Source organism: Grammomys surdaster, unplaced genomic scaffold (genome assembly GCF_004785775.1).
Source record: "Grammomys surdaster isolate TR1022 unplaced genomic scaffold, NIH_TR_1.0 332803, whole genome shotgun sequence".
Classification (NCBI taxonomy): domain Eukaryota; kingdom Metazoa; phylum Chordata; class Mammalia; order Rodentia; family Muridae; genus Grammomys; species Grammomys surdaster.
Window position 1 is genome coordinate 1 of NW_021628009.1, and position 13,017 is coordinate 13,017.

Sequence of the window (13,017 nt, forward strand, 5' to 3'; positions counted from 1 at the left end):
CCCCAGGCCGTTGTAAGTTATGACATCCCTGGGCTGGTGGTCCTGGGTTCTACACGAAAGCAGGCTGAGCCACCAGGGAAACCTTTTTCTCCTCCACTTGCTTTCGATCATGGTGTCCCTTTGCAGTAACAATAAGTCTAACTGAGATAGCCCCTTTTCGGAATTGGATAGAAGAAACACATATACCTCCTAAAGCTTGAGCCACGTCTTCCCGCCCACACTAGGAAGGATGTCAATTCTCTGTGTGTGACTCCCTGCATCCCCAGGGAGGCCCCAGCAATAGCCCACAGAGTCTGCTCCAGGAACGATTCCTTGGTCACGCTGTGTGAATCGCATCCCGGCAGCCTCCGAGTGTTCAGCATATCTCCTCTCCCGTGGAGATGCGGATTTTCTGTGTCGGCCGACCTTTTCAGATTGGGTGGCTGGGTCACTGGGAAGAGTTGAACGGGAACCTGTTTGAGAGAACACCCAGGGACTGTGTGCACGGGAAGTGTGTGTGTGTCGGGAGGGAAACAGGACCCTTCTGGTCTATGCAGTCAGAACAGGACACAGATGTGTGGATCGGTGTGTGTGTAGCTCACTGGGAACAGGGTGCCCAGCCCTGTGTGCTCTCACAGGTCCCTGCTCTTAGCTCACACTACAGTTTGATCTCTTTCGCGCTGCCCTCTTCCCAAGCCTGTTAGCTTCAGGGCTTTCTCTGAAGGCCACAGGATGCCGACGTTTCTGCCTTACCTGTTTCATGACCCTCTGGGATCCAGTGACAGCCTGCCACCACATCCATCAGAGCTGGCTTCCATCGCTGTGTGACCTCAGGCAAGTCAGGTGACCTCTCTGAGCCTCCACGACTCCATGCTTTATTTAGCAATGGAGGAAAAAAAAAAAAAAAAAAAAACCTCGCCTTGAGTGTCAGGCTAGTTTGCCAGGCCTTCAGTTCAGTCAATGTGCGTGTCTCTGTGAGGAGACTGAGAGGACCCAGCCCTGCTCTAGGGAAGGTTAGTTCATTGGACCTTGGACTAAGTGGCTGGTGGCTTCCTAGGAAGGGCCATTTGTGTTCATGCCCTACCTGCTTGGTCTTTTCCTCTAACAGTGATGCATTCTCCCTGTAAAACATCCAGGGAAAAAGTCCACACACCTCTTCTCTCAGAGGGGTATCTGTGTGTATACACATGTACATGCGTGCATTCGTGCATGGTATGAATGGCCCCTCCCAAGCCTGAGACAAGTGCATGTCAGGACCACTTTACTTACCCTTCCTGTGACATATTTGTGTCCCCTGTCATTTTCTTGCCTCCAAATCCCCCTGCTTCAGAACCTCTAGGACTAGAACTCTGAGCGTAGCATGCCGGGCCAGCGTTGGCCTGGTACAGCCCTTTCTGTAGCACTGGTTAGATGGGGTGTTCAGATCCTAACAAACCCCATTTCCAGCACCTCCCTCTTAAGATCCTTGGCAGCTGCCTGTAGCCAGCCCAGCTCGCTTCTATGGGGGCTTTATGCCCTTCTCTGGCCTCTGACCTTTGTCTCTAGGCCATCCGGCCTCGGGAGGAGTCGAACGTGACAGTACCGCCTTTCAGTGGATCCTGATAGGTCAGAAGCCACGGCCATGGTCACCTGTGTGGGCGTTCACTTGGTATTTGACATTTGAAATAAGGCTGGATTTTTTTTTTCCTGTCCATTGGTGTCCATGTGCCTTCTATGTTGCCCAGTATAGTTTGGTTCCTTCAAGAGGAAGCCATGTACTGGTGTAGGGAACTTTCTAGAAGTCAGCCAGCATCGACTTAAAGGAGCCGCTGATATAGGAGTGTCTCTGTTCAGAGTGAATGGAGGGTGACTGGTGAAGGCCCAGGCCTGCATCAAAGAAATCAAGACAGAGTTTCTTGACATGTTTAAAAGTCAGGACATCAAAAGATTTTTTTTATAAGGTTTTATTTTGAATTGTGTGTACCTGTGTGTGTCTATGTGTAGGTCTATGCACATCGAGTGTGGGTACCCATAGAGGCCAGAAGAGGGCATCAGTCTGGAGTTGGAGTTACAGGTGATTGTGAGCAGCCCAATAGGGGTGGTAGGATTTGAACCCTGGTCCTCCTGCAAGAATAGTACATGCTCTTCTCAGCTCAGGCACCTGACATCAAAGTTTGAAGCAGAGCCAAGGCGCCCTGCACTTTTCTGTTTTTTCTTTTTCAAGACAGGGTTCCTCCATGTAGCCCTGGCTGTCCTGGAACTCACTCTAGACCAGGCTGGCCTCGAACTCAGAGATCTTCCTGCCTCTGCCTCTTGAGGGGTGGGATTAAAGGTGTGGCGGTGGCACCTGCCTGGCTCACCCTGCACTTTCAAAATCCTGGTCCTTAATTTGTTCTCTGGTCACCTTCAGTGGCCTTCCAGAAGGTTCTCTGGGTGCTATTGAGAGTTTAAAAGGTTAGGACTTTTTCTAGAGAGTAAGTGGTATCCAGTAGGCTCTAGCACCCAGCACTGGGAATGGCCATCCTGTCCCTCACATTCCAGAGAGGACTGCCACCAACTTTATTCTGTGAAAGATAGTAACCATTCCTAATTAAAGGGCTCAGGGTGCAGTTTTTTTGTGTGTCCCATTCAAGCAGCCAAAGCCCCAAGATCATTGCTAAGTGACATAGACATGGGACGTATGCTTTTCCAGTAACAGGGCTCAGCTTGCCCCTCCACTGTGACAGCCTCTGGGGCCACCTCACTCTCTTCCGCCATAGGGCCTTGTACCCTGCTATTCCCTCTACCTGCAGGTCTGTTGAAGTGCTGTTTCCTCTGAGAGGCCCTCCCTGATTGACTGGCACAACTGCCTCTGATTTTTTCCGCTGGTGGTATCTTTGTTGAGCCCTGGCTCATTGGGTGGTTCTGAGGGCAGAGCTGGTTACACCTGTGTCTAAATCTAGGCACACCTCGGTTGACTTGGCCAACCTACAGAGGAGGATGCACCTCTGGGGGCCACTGTGAAGCTGGGGTCCCTCCCTCTCTTTGGCAGACATGGGGTAGATGGCCTAGCAGAAGTCACTCGTCTCCTTTGCTATGAGCCGTCCTGACATCTTTGTAAATAATCCGCAGGTGTCTGGGCCTCTGTGTCCAGATGCAAGGCTGGAGGCAGGTGGTGGGTGGGATGCTCTTCAGTCCCTGCCAAGAAAGCAGGCAGAATGGGAACCATGTGTTTTGCTCCTGTGGTCAAGTGAGACAGGGTGGGCAGAACCCTGTCTCTGAGTGAGACCATTTAGAACTACGGTTCTCAATCTGTGGGTCACGACCCCCTCCCTTGCAGAAGGCCCAACACCCTTTTCACAGGGGTTACCTAAGGCCATCGGAAAGCACAGGTGTTTACACTCTGGTTCATAACAGGAGCGAAATTACGCTTAGGAAGTAGTGACAAAAATAATGTTATGGTTGGGGGAGTCACCACAAAGGAACCCCCCCCCTCAGACAGCAGAAGGTGTTAGGGGAGTCTGGAAGTGCCCCTGCTCCCCTCCCCTCCTCCCCCCCCCCTACACTTTTGGGCAACTTCCTAACCATCTCTGTGCCTCAGTTTCACTCCAGAAAATGGGGAGCGTCGGCAAGCACGCACTCCCAGGCAGATTGCGAGGATTAAACACTTTGGTGAGGAGGAGGGTCTGACAAAGGGAATGCCAGCTACACACCAGGTGTCCTTCATTCCCTGGCCCAAGTGGCCCTAGACTTCCCTGTCCAGACAAATTCACCGGAGCAAAAGGAGAGGAGCACCCTGGTGGCCCCTAGGGCAGATCTTGACCCTGGGTTTTTGGATCATTCGGTCCCTTACTGTAAATACCCTCCCTCCCCCCCCCCCCAAAAAAAAACACACAGGTTGCTGAAGGTGGGTGCTTTGCTTGGGAACTCAGGCCAGGTGAGGGACGCAGCAACCTGCAATGGCCCGGCTGAAGGCTTAGAGTCCTTGCTAAGGTAGCTGTGGACCCAAGTCAGCACCACCTGGGGTGGGGGGCAGTGGCTTTTGCAGGCTGGAGACTTTGCAATCCTCACCCTGCCCTGGCCCAGTGGGTGGCCGGGGGCGGGAGCGAGAGGCACAGGCGGAGGAGGGCGGGGAGGGGGCGGCGCCTGGGAAAGGAGGCTCAGCTGGCGGCTGGAGGCGTTTGCCTCGGGAGCAGGTCTCAGCTGGAGCCGCAGGCCGGAGCCTCCTTGTCTCTCCTCTGGCCCAGTGGTGGCGGGGACCCGAGCTGCTGGGGTCCGAGCCCCGCGCCCGCCAGTCATGGTGGGTCACCTGCATCTGCAGGCCATGGGGGGCACGCGGGAGCAGAGCCGCGACGGCTTGCTGGACAGTCCCGACTCAGGACTGCCCCCCAGTCCCAGCCCTAGCCCGCCCTTCTACGCCCTGTCGCCGGGCACGCTGGACACCCGTGCCACCACTGAAACTCCAGCGGTAAGACCTGGGGATCCGGCAGTGGGAGGGCCGTGCAGAAGCCAGCATGGTTTCATCCGTTCTGAAGCAGACATGGAGTTGCACTGGGCTCACCAGGACCTGCAGGCTGGGAGTTTCGGGGTGATTTCTGGCAGAGTCCCCAAAGTCCCCAAAGTCTACTGGCTTACAAGGGCAGCCTGTGGTGGCTATCTGTCCGTAGGTCCCCTCGCTGCTGCCACCTCCTACCTTGTTGACCTCCCAGAGCTGCTAAATAGGAGACATTTTTGCAAACGTAGCTCAAGCGGTCATGGGCTTCCTCTTGTGGGTGTAGAAGTGGAACTGTCCCTGAAACGGGGACTCTAGGAGTTGGACACGCTTTGCTCAGGTTGTTCTGCCGATGGAGCAGAGGGAGCAACTTGAAGAAAGGACTGGCTGAGGGTTATACAGTGGCATGTCCCCGAACCCTGCTGGCTTGATGGCCTCCGCTGGGCGTCAGGACCCTCCCGCCAAGGTGTACAGGGCGCTGGAAGCCTTTGAGACTCTAATGGGCATCCTGTCTATGACCTTCTCCAGGCATTGAGCCGATCCAGGCCACAATTTGGTTGTCCGAACTTTTCTTTAAATCTCCCCAGGTGACTCAAGCCTGCAAGGAAGTTTGACGCCTGTCTTGAATTGAACGTTCTGTGTCTCTTTTGGGAGGGTGGGTAGCCTGACTGAGGACTTCAGAAGTTAACATAAGTGAGCGATACTGTTCTCGTGGGGTTGGGGGAACTTGGAGCCTTGATAGGCCGGCACTTTGTCTGAGGAGGATCACCTGGTACCAGTGTGTGTGTGTGTGTGTGTGTGTGTGTGTGTGTGTGTGGTGGGGTGGGGGAGAAATTCCAGGGAATATTTTGGGGGACAGAAGGCACCAGGAAGAGGTCACTCCAATTCCGTGTGACCCAGAAGCCTCCTTCTGCAGGGCACTCTGCATGCTTCCCTTGTCTTCCAGGCCAGCCTGAGGCAGCTGTGAAGAACAGCAAGCCTGGCTCTGATGCTGTTATTGCTTCCTTTCCCGGCTAAGTAGCCGCCAGCTAGGAAGCTATTGTGTCCTGGTCTGTGACTTTGTCTGGGCAGGGAACCCTGGGGCCATACTGAATGACACCTGGTCAATGCCATTTCCCTCATGCCAGGGATGGCTCTCCCCACTTCTGTGTTGAATCCTCACAGTTCTGTGCATGCTTGCCTGCCTTTGCTCCCCGTGTTCTGGAGGAAGTCGAGACACAGAGATGGTTAGGAAGTTGCCCAAAGCTGCCCAGCAGAATGGATACAGAGAACCTGGCTCTGGTGTACATTGAAGTCTGCCCTGGTTCTCACTGTGTAGCAAAGTTAACAGCCTTTTGATTATTTAAACAGAAAAATTAAATGTGTAGCCATAGGGTCCAGGTGCTGCTCTTCATCATGAGAGGAGGTAGTAGCCATGGCAACCTCTCCTCAGGATTGGGGGCCCAATTGTGGCCTCACCCACCTACCCATCTTCCAGTTACTACCCACTAGGGTCCCCACCTTCTTGAGTTCCATCCTTCCTTACTCTGTGATCAAAACGCAAGCATCCTGTTCCCCTCGGAGGCCTAGCTGTGTAGGCAGGCTGAAAATTGCCAATCAACTGGTTGATCTACTGTGTGGAGAGAAAAGGCTGCCTCTTGGGGAGCCAGTTTCAACTGGAAGAAGCTATAGGAAGGTGGTCAGGTGTCCCCTGGTGTCCTCACATAGAACTGCCATACTGGGGAGCAACAGTCACCTCCACTGTGTGACAGAGCCAGGAGTGAATGGCTACCTTATATGTAGGTTGACTGCTAGGGACAGTCAGGGAACGCTGCTGCAGAAAACCAAAGCAAACCATGGAGTGGATTTTAGGCGGATGGGGCTGAAATGTGTCTCAGTCTAAGAGGATGACACATGCCAATGTCCTGTGGCAGAGGCTAGAGAAGAGGAGGAGGGGGTCTGGGCCAGGCTCTGGTAGGCTAAAAACTAGAGTTTTGTTTTCTTAAATATAGACTTGTGTCTTTCTTTCTTTTTTAACAGTAACATGCGCTCCCAGGACGCCTAGATTAGAAGCCTCTTTCAGAGATGTAACTGGAAAGTGCTTGTGTGGGTTGCAAAGTGGCAGTGTGCTTGCCCGTGTGTGTGTGTGTGTGTGTGTGTGTGTGTGTGTGTGTGTGTATTTTGCCCTCCCACATGGCCCCAAGAGAGCAAGATGTATTGGCTGGAATGGGGGCTGTTTGCCTGCTACCTTCACCCCAAGAATGCTCAGCCATCCAGGCAGGACTGAGCAAAAAACAGCTCTGCCACCCTGGGCTCCCAAGCAGGACTTCTGTGTCAGAGGATAAACATCGGGTGGCCCCCAACCCCCATACTTCCATCACAGAGCCGAGGTGTGTGGGGCAGACATGGCAGGGAGCCAGGTCCTGCTGGCCGAGAACAGGTCTACGTCAGAAACCCCACTCCCGCCACTTCACAAGCAGTTTGGGCACTCCCACCCCCACCGCCAGGTACCCCTCCTCATCTAGTTTATGGCCCATGGGACAAATACAGGTGGCTTTTGGGATCTGGCCTGGGGCAGCTCTCTGGGTATTTGCTTAGACCACAGTCCCCAGTGTGTGTGGAGGCGGGGCTCACAGTTGAATGACAGAGACAAGAAGCAGAGTGGGTTAGACTCCGCCTCCTCAGGGTCTCCTGGTGGATTCGTAAGAAAGCCTGGCTTCAGTAAAGGAAGTGTGCTCCTGATGACACCCTGGACTATGGGGGGGGGGCTGCTTCCTCCCCTAAGGTGGGTACGGAGCTGGGCCCTGGTCTGAGCAAAGAGGCAAGGATGTGGTGGATATGATTCCTTTGGGGGCTTTCTGTTGTGTTTTATAAACAAGAAAAAGAGTATGGTGAAGTGGGAGGGGTCTCTCTGCCGGCCCAGGCTAAGACATCCCTTCCCCCTGAGGTACCAGCCACACGATGGGTATAGTATAGAATAGAATTTATTTAGGGCATGGGGAGGGGGTAAGGGAAGAAGGCAGGCCAGGAACATGTGGAGAGGGAGGGAGGGAGAAGGGGCAGAGAGTCAGAGAGCAAGGAGGGGCCAAACAGCTTCTTTTATAGTAAGCCAGGAATACCTGGGTGTTGCCAGGTAACTTTCTATGAGGGCTGGTGCCCGGATTCAGGAAGGATGGATGGACAGACAGTGGATAGAAGGACAGAAGGATGGAATGGACAGTGGATAGACATAGAAGACAAGACTCAGTAGACTCATAGCCTGGGCAAGCTGTCTATATGGATTCCTGTGGAAGAGAGCCAGTGTGTGGGGTGGGTGGAGGAGTCTATTTGCAGAGGGAGTCGGGGAGGCAAGCAGATATGCCAGGGCCTCCTTCCAGCCAGGCCTGTTTAACCCCAGTGGTGGCTTGGTCTCCACAGCCCAGGTCCCATGGTTAGGGCACCTCCTGGGAAGAGCCTCAACTGGAGCTTCAGTGTGAAGAGGGGACAGGCCACACCCTGACAGGTGTCTAGGGACCCCACAAGCAGCCACCTTCTGGGGAAAGCACCACAGATGGAGTCGGTTGGGATGGCTGCCTCTAAAGTGCCACAAACAGGGGTGGCTTAGAACAGAGGCCATTCTCTCATGGGTCTGAAGGCCATACAATCAGAATCAAGGCCAGAGTAGGGATCCCCTCTGTGACTGGAGAAGATCATTCCTGGTTTGTAGTGGTAACCCAAATCCTTATGTCCAGTAACAAATCTGTGCTTTCTTGTGGCATGGTGTGGCTTTTGGGGGGATCCCTTGGCTGTGGCTTTGGGGTGCCTTGTGGCGTGCTGGGATACAGTAGCAATATCTGCTATCATCTTCATCTGACTCTGATCTTATGTCCCTGTTTTTTTGTTGTTGTTTTTGTTTTTCGAGACAGGGTTTCTGTGTGTAGCCCGGGCTGTCCTGGCACTCACTCTGTAGATCAGGCTGGCCTCGAACTCAGAAATCCAGCTGCCGCTGCCAACCAAGCGCTGCAGTTAAAGGCGTGCGCCACCACTGCCTGGCTTATGTTCCTGTTTCTAAGGATACTAGTCAAACAGTTAGTGGCAACCTCACACCTATAGAGACCCCATGGAACATCTAGCCACAGCAGGGGGTCTGGGACTCAACTATCCTTGTGGGGACAGTCAGTATCACCAATCTTTCTGGCTTGCTGTGGGGACTCATCGCGGTGGCCTCTCCTTCCAATTGCACTGCTCTATGGCTGTTTCTGAGGTCCCGGCTGCCGCCATTAACAGCCCCTGCCTCCTGCAGGGAGGACAGGGATTTGGGCTGTTATGGCCCCTCCTTGCTTCATTTCCTCCTGGGCCAAGGTAGACTTACCCCAAACCTGTCACAAACATATTTGATATGCAGCTAACGACAATCAGGGGTTTAATTCCAGCACTTAGGAGGGTGAGACAGGAGGACAGCTGGGAGCTCCAGGCCAGCCTGGTCTATAGAATGATACTCCATTTACAACAAAGCAGCTGCTGCCAAGGGGTGTCTTTGACCCCGTGCAAAGTCTCCAGGTAGCATTGTGCGTGGGCATGGGGACAGGAGCGGCAGAGGTCCCTCCAGCAGCAGCCAGTGGGGCTGTTCCCCTCCTTCACGGATATAACGATTTCCATGGGCTATGGTGCTGTTTTGGCCCCAATGGCTATACCCGCTTTGTGTCTTGGTTCAGCTAGGCCAGACCACCAGCAGGTGGGGCTGTCTCTGTATGGCACCTCGTTCTCTGCCATGGTGTGTTATCGCTCCCTGTGGCTTTGGGTTTTCCCAGGGTGCCAGGCCCCATGTCACCCCATCTCCAGCCAGCCAGTGGTGTTTACCATCACTGGGCTGGGCAGTCAGTGGCTCGTTATGTTCAGAACTTCAGCCCTTTGCCCTGTTGCTCTGGTCCCCACCTCACCGCTATCTGACCAGGAGTTAGTCAGTTGCCCTGGTCTGCCCATGGCTCTCTGCATTCAGGAAAGGGCTGGGATCAGGGCCAGCTAGGGGGTCCATTAAGATTGGTAGTTGCCCTCAGACCTTTCTTTCCCTCTATCCTGATGTCCCAGAGCTGTAAGGGGACAATGAAATCCCTGGTAACTGGCCATCCCTCAGCCCCAGTGTAGGTCCCATTGCAGTCGGCACACTTCAGGTCACAGATGCACATTGACGCCCTGCCAGCTTGCAGGTCTCTCACCTTATATGTATTTGTGTACCATATACATGTGCAGTACCCACAGAGACCAGCAGGGGGCATCAGTCCCCCTCGAACTTGAGTTAGGTGTTTGTGAGCCACCACGTTTATGCTGGGAACTGAACCTGAGGCCTCTGCAAAAGCAGTAAGTGTTCTTTAACCATTGAACCGTCCTGCAGCCCTTTGGAGAATCTCTCTAGATTAAAACGGGGCTCCTGAACCCCGGGTGGCCGCCCGGCGCTAGAGAGGCCCAGTGAGGCAGATGCTGTGAAGACTACAGTGTAGACAGCCTGGAGCTATGTGCCCACCCTGCATGTCACCTTGGTAATAGTGCCTACCCCCATAGAACTGTACCCTAACCTCTGGGTGAGTGCAATGTTTCTTACTCATGCACATTGAGCTTTTCCTGTGGGATCTGCGGGACAGCAGGCTCTACAGGCTGGAGGGCGAGACGTTCTCAAAATAACCCTGAGCCAGAGTTTTGATTGCAGAAATCTACAGGGAGTAGCTAGGGCTGCCACCCATTTCCCTTGGTATCTAGCCCTGGAATCCTACAGGACACGTCCAGCCGCCCTGCCTTAACCCAGTGGACACCTGGGCTCTGTCCTATCTCTCGGTGCTTGCAGCCTCCCAGTGGGCGGCTGAAGTGTTTTTCCAGTGTCGCCCTTGGGAGAGCTGGCTCCCTCCACTTGAATTGGGCTTTGTCTAACTGACTGGCAGAGTCCTGCACAACATCCGGCTGGAACAGGGCTGCTGCAGGTTGGTCAAGGCCCAAGAAGCAGCCTCAGGAGTGTTGGGTTCTCTTTTTTTACCTCTCGGTCTGTCTTAAGGTTCTCATGTAGCCCTTGATGGCCTTGAATTTTCTACGCATCTGAAGATGCCCTTGAATTCTGATCCTCCTGATTGTACCTTCTGCCTGCTGGGACTGCAACCCTTCCCCCACCCCCCATCCCCATCCCGTTTATGGGGTTCTGGAAGTAGAGGCCTTACGCATGGTAGGCAAGCATTCTAATGCCCTGGCTAAGACATTAAGCCCATCAGCCATTTTATTTCATTCCAAGATGAACCAAAGAGAGGCAGCGGGCTAGGGACATGCCTCCAAATGCCTACATCTAAAGCCTGAGTCCGAGTTCACACCCTTCCTCTTCCAAGGCCACAGGGGACCTAGTGCTGTGCTCAGGGGACAGGAGCTAACCAGCAGACTTACCTCCTGCATTTGCGGAAAACACCAAGCCACAAACCTCTAGTATTATTTCCATACGCACCTCCTCTGGGAGCTTGGTGGCATGGATCAGTGCTGATGTCTCTTGATCCTGAGGCTGTATGGGGTCCCATGGGGGACAGGTGACTCAGGCACTATATCCATTAATCCCACCTAGGGTGCTGGTTTGTGAAGACAGTCATGCCCCGCCCCCATGGGGTCATGCACAGGCTTATGGGTACCTCTGTCTGCCCCCGCCCCGTTCTCAATTACTGTGAGTAGTATACAAATAGAGAAACCCCTCCCCTCTGCCATTTCTTCTCCTAGGCCACTTCCCTCTTCCAAAATCCCCCAGCCCTGGAGATGAGGTCGAGGCTGCTGCCTGTGTTCTTTGGGGAGAGCATCGAGGTGGACCCAGAACCTGCACATGAAATCCGGTAAGTAGGCCAAGAGCGAGGTGGGTGGGTCCTAGCCCGGGGAGCATCTTGAGGACCCGGGTGCAGGGTGTGGGACAGGGCCCACCTAGCTGGAGGGAGGCGTGGTCAAGTCTGGCTGTGCGCAGACAGCCGGCTTGGACCTCCATAACTCTTACCCCCTGGTGCTGCGTCCTCTGCTTGGTCTCAAGCCAGAAACCATGGAAGTGGCATTTTTGTCACGATTGGTCCCTCTGAAGGGGGAACCACCCACCAGGAGGGACTGTGGGGACTTTTATAGGTTTTCTTATGGCAAAGTTGGGGGCATCTGCTCTGCTCTCCCACATGGCCTTTGACATTGTTGGCCCCTGAATACTGAACTATGCTCCAACACCACATATATGTGACATATGGTCACAATCCGCTGCCACAAAGCCAGCACCCAAATAGAACCTATCATCCCAGTCGTATCCTTTCTTGTCTTTTCTCCCCAATTTAGGGTCCGGTTGTCCGTGCTGCTTATCATTCTTTAGTCTCCCATCTGGGATTTTGACCTTTCACCTTTGACCCTTCACGTCAAGGTCAAGAAGAGGGTTCTGGGTAAAGGTTAGCAACCGACGGTGGTGGGCAACTCACTCCCTTCATTTCTGTCCTCCCCAGCTGCAACTCTGAGGTCACCTATGCCTCAGAGAGATACTTCCGCGACAAGATCTTCTACGCTCCGGTGCCCACGGTCACAGCCTACAGCGAGACCATAGTGGCGGCGCCCAACTGCACGTGGCGGAGCTACCGCAGCCAGCTGACCCTGGAGCCCCGCCCACGGGCCCTGCGCTTCGGAAGCACCGCCATCATCTTCCCCAAACTGGCCCGCAGCTCCTTCCGCACCACGCTGCACTGTAGCCTCGGCCAGCCACGGCACTGGTACTCCTCCAGCCTGCAGCTGCAGCGGTGTGGGGACCCTGCACCCAGTTCCAGTGGCCCTGATGTACTCTGAAGAGCCCAGTGTCAGAGGAGGAGCTGAGTGTGGGAGAGGTCCAGGAAAGATGGCCAGGCTACCACCACAGGCTAGGCTGGCCGTGCCTGAGCTCTTGCCTAGAGGATCCCGTGAATGCATCTTTCATTAGCCTTATACAGGCTCTGTGGGCTCATGGGCAGGGCCAAGCATGTCCTGGTGTGCCCTTGAGGCAAAGACGGCCCTATGTACCACAGGACACAGGGCACTCAGCCACGGTCTGGCTCGAAACCTCATTCTTGGAGAGGCTCGTTTCCAAAATAGGTCATTAAAAAAAAAAAAAAACCGCTCATCCCAGCTGAGAACCGCAGGTGCAGAGGGCAGAGCTAGCTTACCCTGAACTGAGATGGGAGAAGCTGGGGGTACCCTGAACACATAGTCTGCTGTGCAGGGCGGCCCACGTGCCCCCACGAGACGCATCTCTTGAGCCTCAAAGCTCTCTGGCAGGTGCTCAGGGAGGCTTCAAAGCAAATGACGGGACATGTCCAATAACTGCCCATGGCTGACTCTGGACTTGAGCCTACCGCAGGGCTCAGAACCGCAAGAGAAACCGTGTTGGATTTTCTTGGCCTCCCGTCCTTACTTAGCATGGATTCTACAACTACGCCAGTTTCGGCTCTTGCTCACAACCTGGTGCTGTCCCCTGGTGCCCAGGCTAAAACAAGTCTCCGAGTTCACTTAGAGGTGAAGATGTCCCTTTACCTCAACTGTCCAGTAGCTGGAAACCTGCCTCCTGCCTCCATGGTGGCCCAGAGGGAAGGGACGCTCTTTGTGGAGCAACTAGAACTCAA

General features: G+C 54.2%; 1 protein-coding gene across 1 annotated transcript; it reads left to right on the forward strand.

Annotated features, from left to right (window-relative positions):
* The first annotated feature begins 4,234 nt into the window (after positions 1 to 4,234).
* LOC114616658 (refilin-A) lies at positions 4,235 to 12,208 on the forward strand. The gene is made up of 3 exons (XM_028762085.1): positions 4,235 to 4,405; positions 11,129 to 11,238; positions 11,875 to 12,208. Exons 1-3 carry the CDS (start codon positions 4,235 to 4,237, stop codon positions 12,206 to 12,208), a joined length of 615 nt encoding a protein of 204 aa, XP_028617918.1.
* The last annotated feature ends 809 nt before the right edge of the window (positions 12,209 to 13,017 follow it).